At 41.9% G+C, this 7,500-nt stretch overlaps 1 protein-coding gene across 1 annotated transcript in view; it reads right to left on the bottom strand.

The window, feature by feature from the left end:
- LOC143037818 (glycoprotein-N-acetylgalactosamine 3-beta-galactosyltransferase 1-like) overlaps nucleotides 1–7,500 on the bottom strand; it is a 67,016-nt gene that overhangs the window by 54,402 nt on the left and 5,114 nt on the right. Inside the window, exons 2-3 of the mRNA XM_076206376.1 lie at nucleotides 217–282; nucleotides 1–98 (exon numbers count right to left, since the gene is read on the bottom strand). The exon at nucleotides 1–98 is cut by the window's left edge and continues 34 nt beyond it. Coding sequence (XP_076062491.1) covers nucleotides 1–98; nucleotides 217–282 — 164 coding nt within the window. The remainder of the gene's footprint in view (nucleotides 99–216; nucleotides 283–7,500) is intronic.

The raw sequence follows: 7,500 nt of genomic DNA on the forward strand, positions 1-7,500 counted from the left end.
ACGCCTTGTCTACGCTGCTGCCATCGCCTGCCCCTGACTCCCATCCACCGCACACTCAACTGTACACTGTAACGAGCATCGTCGTCACCGACTCCAAACTACCAAAACAAATAACTTGCCAAGGTAAATCCCAAAATTCCTATCCACCATTTATAATATTTAATTATAAAACTCTCGCCTATCCTAACCCCCCCCTGATACTCGCTTTTCTCTCACTTTCCATGCGAGCATCATACAACTAGAATTCATACATCTAGATGTTCCAACCACAAGCAGCCTCACCTGGAGGTAATTGCACACCAATAAACACATAATACATCAAAATAACCTACTACCAGTGAGACCTTCCCAATCATCGTACGTCAGGACAAACAAGTCTACGGACAGCGACAGCCCCAACTGGCGATCCCTACACAACTGTCTACACTTACGAAAACAATGTCCTATCAACGAACTGAAATCTTCCAAGTAAGATTAAATAATACGTGACTGCATATCAGAACCAAAATAAATAAAGTGCTAAATAATAGTATTACACCTCTAACAGTGTTAAACAATATATAAAATATGCCAATTTTATGTTAACATATAATTGTATATACAATCATTTTCCTAGATTTAACTATTACCCAGTTTTACGTAGATATTATCATGTTCATATGCATTTTCCCAGTTCACAACGTAAATCATAAGTAACTGTTAGATATAATTTCCCCAATTTATAACTTACGTTTATCTGTGCATGCAATAATTTTTTTAGATTTAGCTATTACCAATTTATGTATATTTACTATTTTAATACCCATTGTGCCATCTTCTTATGCCTTTTATGAATTGGTCTACTTGTTTACACTATATACATTTTTAATGTTTTAAATATTATCCATTTATATTTAATATAACTTATATATTTTTACCAATGTAACCTATTTGTTATAATTATACCATTGTATACCCATTGACACCCTATACCCCCCCTCCTCTTTTTTTAACCATAACATACTACCCCTTAGGTAATGTATACCAAATATTTTTAAATTAACTATTTCGACTTAAAACTCCCACTTCAACCAACTATCTACTATAAGTATTAAATAATACATGCACCTCTAGTTAACTACTAACATGGCTACAGGAACGAGAGCCAAGGTCAGAAAATTAGTAGAAGGATTTCTCTCTACATCTAAAGAAGAAAAGCCCTCTCATGACTCAGACCATGCCACGACTAAGGCAGATTCTCAAATACTTCCTGAGGAATACTATGACAACATACCTTTTCACCATGACCACTCACGGGAAGACCCTTTTAACCCGACCCAACTACAACACTTCCCCAACCCCCTCCCCCACTCCACACCAAAACTTCAAGTTACCCCTCAACTAGACCCTCAACAACGACCCCCCCACACCTCACCGCAACCCCAAATTCCCCCTCAACTAGACCCTCAACAACAACCCCCCACACCCCATCACAACCCCAAATTCCCCCTCAACTAGACCCTCAACAACGACCCCCCCCACACCTCACCGCAACCCCAAATTCCTCCTTATGTGAACCCCCAGTTACAATCCCTGAACCCCACAACCCATGCATACGAAAACGTAGCCTTCCCTTCTCCCAACTTCCCGTCAAGTCAACCTGCCTTCACCTCACATCCCTACCCACCACCTAACCTTGCCCCAACCCATCGCAATATCCTCAACCACAACTCCAACCTACAGTAATCAATAATTACCAAACCATTACCCCTCTAACCGAAATCACAACCTTCTCTCAAGCTAGCGTACTCTCCATCACTGACTTCCTAATGGCATGTGACCTTTTCTTGTCTAAAAATCCAAATTACTCTGACTTAGATAAGATAAATCTATGCCGCCAGAAAATAGAAGCATCAGATGAACACCGATCTACCGCTCGGATGCTAGACAATCTGATAGCCACAGGGATTACATATAGCGATTATAAGCAACATCTGTTAAATGTCTTTCAGAGCAAACAAGCAAACATTAACTTTCTCCTCACATTTCTAAATAATACTAGAACTCAAAAACAGACTAACATCAAGGATAATGTTGCTAACGCAATTAAGGAAATTAGGGAAAATCTAGAAAATAGCAGCCCTTGGATCTGTACAACCACTACAGGAAAAAAGGCATTGACATTAGAAAACTTTTACACATTCCTGGAGATAGGCCTTTATCTTTCCCAACTCCCACCAAAGTGTCAAAGAGAAGCCACAAAAAGGGATTTAAACACTAGAAACCCATTAGCTTACACATACATATTAGACATAACCAACGCTTGCAACATCTCCCTCTCTGACCAGCACCATTTTGCTAGACTAAATAGCCTTCAGTCACACCAGCCCCCTAGCTCCAATACAGCGCAACCATCTAACTGGTGTTCCTACCATCTTTCAACAAGTCACAACACCAGACTGCATACAGAAACAACAAATGCAAGCACAACACCACACTATCCCTTGCTCAGTTCATGGAACAACCTCCCACACGGATTCTCAGTGTAGAGCGCAACAATATCAACACCCGCAGGCACAACACCGCGCTACCCCTTGCTCAATTCATGGTACTACCTCCCACACAGATTCCCAATGTAGAGCTCAACAGCAAATCAAACAACTACCACCCCCCCCAAGACCCCCCCACAAGTCAAAACCCACACCGCCAGGCAAATACTGCAACCTACACAAAACCACAACTCACTCCAACGAGGAATGTTCTCAACAAAAATCACAACCACAACCTCATCAGAGAACAAACAAACAAGTTACAGCACCTCGACAAACACCCTCCTCCCACACAACACATACAACTCAACACCGATTGGGGGAACGTGCACCAGCCTCACGCACCAGACCACCATAGGAACGTCCGACACACCACACAACTATATCACCCTAAAGGTGACATTAGATCAAATTACTGTTGACATGATGGTTGATACAGGAACAAACCTGAACCTCATCCCCAGAGCTCTCTACGAAGCACTAAATGACCCACCCCAAATCCAGTATTCAAATACGGAAGGTCTATTGATAGAAGGATCTACCATATCACTTCATGATATGATTGATCTAAACATAGAGGTAAACAATTCCCAAGTAGGTCTCACATCCTTCCATTTAGCTGATGAATGGAGTATCGATCAACAAGGTATAATAGGTTTAAAGTCACTACAGAACTGGAAGACAATAATTAATTTAGATACCAACAAAATCTCCTTCCAAGACATAAATGACATCTCCAAAACCCCTGAAGCACCCGACCTAGACACACAACCCCTTTCATGTCTGTCTGGCTTAAATAACCCAAATCCCACTAAGAGTTACTCTTTCCGCCCACCCCCTTATGTCACCTCAAAGGCACTGTTGTCTAACACAGTCATCATACCTCCTAGACATTCTATAACAGTCCCACTATATATACCCGGAGCAATCGGATATCAGGACGTCATAATTGACCCAGACACGTCCAGACTGAACAACATAGCCATAGAGTCATCTTGGGATATAGTATCAGAAAATAAACACACCCTAGCTATGTTAACAAATCTCTCCGATCAACACCGCAAAATCAGGAAGAACACAAACATTTGTTCAGTCCATCTCCATAATTCCCCAATCCAGGAACCACTCCCACAACACATCAACACTGTAAGACCACCACAAACCCTCACCCCTATCCACCCCAACCAAATCACAACATCAGCCAACGGAGAGATGCGTGACAAGCTACTGACCCTCCTACAAAGGAATAGATCGGCTATCGCCTTAGAAGGCGAACCATTAGGCAAATGTGATATAATCAAACATCACATCCAAATTCCCCCCAACACCCCCCCTCCCCTCATACACCCCCGCTTACCGCATACCCCACAGTAGGAAAACCCAAGTCAACAACAGTGTGCACGAGATGTTACACCAAGGCGTAATTTCCCACTCAGAAAGTCCGTGGAACAGTCCCCTCTTCCTAGTCCCAAAGAAAGACGGAACTTTACGCCCTGTTGTTGACTTTAGGAAAGTAAATCACCTAACTCAATCTGACCCACACCCCCTCCCCGCCATGCAAGATGTCTTACAAAATATAGGAATCGGGAACTCCATATTTTCCACAATAGACCTTAAGTCAGCCTTCTGGCAGGTCGAGCTCACGGATGAATCTAAACCCGTAACTGCATTCTCCACTGATAAGGGACATTTCCACTTCGAGCGTATGCCCTTTGGCCTTAAGAATGCCCCCTCAACCCAACAAAGGTTGATGACCCGCATTTTCAGCGACATGATAGGAATCTCATTATTCGTCTACTTAGACGACCTCATCATCTATAGTCCCACACAAACTGACCACCTTCACACACTAGAGATTGTCCTAAAAAGACTCAAAAACACAGGATTGAAAATCCAACTAGGAAAGTGTAAATTCCTACAGACGGAACTCACCTTCCTAGGCCATAAGGTAGATAGCCAAGGCATCCATACCACACACAGATAAGATAGATACCATAAAAAAATTCCCAACCCCCAGAAACGCAGATGAAACTAGAAGTTTCGTAGGACTAGCATCATACTATAGACACTTCATTAGAAATTTTGCAGAAATTGCATCCCCTCTAACCAAATTCACAAGGAAAGGCGAAACATTTAAGTGGTCTGAAGCGGAACAGCAAAGTTTTGACACCCTTAAACATGCTCTTACCACAGCCCCTGTCCTAGCCTTCCCTGACATGAAGAAAGAATTCTTTCTTTACACCGACGCCTCCTCTAAAGGAATAGGCGCAGTCCTACAACAGAAGGATGAAAATGGCAAAGAGCACCCCATAGCCTACGCAAGTAGAGTACTAAATAAGCCTGAAAGTAACTATTCAACTACACACAAAGAAGGCCTGGCACTGATATGGGGTTTGAAGCATTTCAAATACCTCATATTAGGGTACAGGATCACAATTTATACTGACCACCAACCCCTAGTCTACCTCTTTAATTCTAAAGACTTACATGGCAGAATTGCTAGGTGGAAAACCACTTTACTGGACTACGATCCCAAGATCATATATCTAGGTTGTAAAGCTAAAAAAGTAGCTGACTAATTAAGCTGACAAACTCTCATCTCAACACTAAAACTAACATCCTGCATTACTATGCATGAAATTAGAGTTGAAACTGACAAAGACCCTACATGGTCTCCAATAAAACAACATCTCCTTTCAAGGACCCCCTTACAGTCCCGACCACCTGTCCCTATAGACGAACTCAAACTGGTCGACGGAATCATAAGGAGAACCATTGCCAACAAGGAAATAACTGTCGTTCCCAGAGTCCCAGTTCCCAAGGTCCTACACATATTGCACGACAGTGCAATGGGAGACCACTCAGGCAGAGATAAGACACTGAATACTGCTAGGCATTCCTTTTACTGGATGAACATGAAAAAAGATATAACCACACACATAGACTCATTTGTAACTTGCAACCAATTCAGAGGACCTGAGCCAAAACAACTCAATATCAAAGACAGTTCCACTCCCTGCTGAACCATGGGAAAAACTTGGCATTGATCTACTAAAAATGCCAACGAGCCATCTTGGTTCAATTTAGTTACTCTCGGCAGTTGACTATCTGTCAAAATACACCATCCTAGTCCTCTTACAAGACAAAACAGCAGAGACTGTGGCCAAAGCATTGGTTAACAACATATTCTGTAGATACAACATCCCCAGGCGAATGCTGTCTGACAACGGTTCAGAGTTCAAGAACCAGGTAATGGGCGAAATAGCACATTTATATAACATAAATCAAACCTTCGCCACTGCCTACCATCCACAAGGGAATGGACTTGTGGAACGAACAAATAGAAAAGTGCTTGAAATCCTCAGACCTTTGGCCAACGATCTTACGGACAGTTGGGAAGATTGGCTACCACAGGTACAAGCCAGTATCAACAGCACAGTCAACTCCGCAACAAAGATGTCCCCCATGAGATCATTTTTGGCCAAAGAATGCGCCTACCCTACCCAATCTTCGACCCCCCCTTATACAATCTAGATAACCTTACCCAATGCCTAAAACAAGGCATGCAAACCATATACAAACAAGTCAGAGAAATCCTCAAAGTAGCTCAAGAAAGAACAAAAACAAAACAACACAAACTATCATCTCCACTTAACATAACACTTGGAGACACAGTCATGGTCAAAGACTCAAATAGAACTAACAAACTCAAGCCCAAGTTCTTAGGCCCCTTCACAGTCACAAGCTCACTCCCCAACAATGTTTTCCTACTAACAGATCCTTCCGATTACACAACCGTAACCATACACGGAGAGAAATTGAGAAAAGTTAAACTCAACCTCGACCCAACCCCACCCCCCACCGACAACCCACCGACTGCACTCACGCATAACTCACCCAAGCGCAAGTCCCATCCCATGACTCTGCGTCGACGCAACTGAACATGCACTCTAGCTCTCGCCCCTGAAGATGCAGGACGTCATGCATTCCTCAGTGGAGGTTAAAATGGCCAATTTACAATAAGAACTCCCTTCCGCATATCTATCAAAACTTCTCCACTTCCTTCCGACCAATATAACCTTAGCGAGAGTCAGATAGACATATCCTCATTCACTAAAACATAACCTTCATCCACAGAATGCCTACAATACTCCTACTACTTCACCTCGTCCACCTCTCCCCCCCACCCCCATTTTGATACCAGGAGCAATCGTCAACAACCACGGCACCACCGCATGCGTAGAGGATTCCATAATGGTAAAACTAAGGATTTCATCTGAACTGTTGATAAGACCCCTCATTAAAAAAAAAAAAAAAAAAAAAAAAAAAAAAATTATTACAAATAAAGCAACAAATCTCCACCCAAATACCCAACACCACACATTAAAACCATGAAATCTCTATGACACTATACCACAACGTCAATGCCCTACACGAAAAAATGAACACAATTAAATACACAATATACCACCTTCCCAAACCAGAAAACGAAGACCCAAAGAACAGTAGAGTCAAACGTGGCCTGTTCGATTTCATGGGCATCATATCTAAATCCCTATTCGGGACTGCAACTGAACAGGACGTACAAACAATCCACTCACACATAGGAAATATAACAAAGGTACTATACCAACAAGGTAAACTCATAAACCTAAACTCTAAAAACATCGATCTCCTCAGCAACTCAATCAATTCGGTCATTGACAAGATCAATCACCTCACAGCATTCACAAATTCCCAATTATCTAAGATTGCGAGTTCTACATTGGACAAACGACAAACAACATAAAAAATGTGTAATATATGGAAATGATTCAAGTGCTATCTATAAACATCTTAGTACTTTTGATCACCCTATTGATCGGAATAATGCTGTGTGATTACTTTCAACAGTAACATTGTCCAAAGAAGCATAATTGAAAGTAGCTTGATAAAATCCACAAATAATAATTTCAACATTTGTCTAGGATTG

This window comes from Oratosquilla oratoria, chromosome 23 (assembly GCF_046742065.1).
Source record: "Oratosquilla oratoria isolate Oo_2021 chromosome 23, ASM4674206v1, whole genome shotgun sequence".
Taxonomy (NCBI): domain Eukaryota; kingdom Metazoa; phylum Arthropoda; class Malacostraca; order Stomatopoda; family Squillidae; genus Oratosquilla; species Oratosquilla oratoria.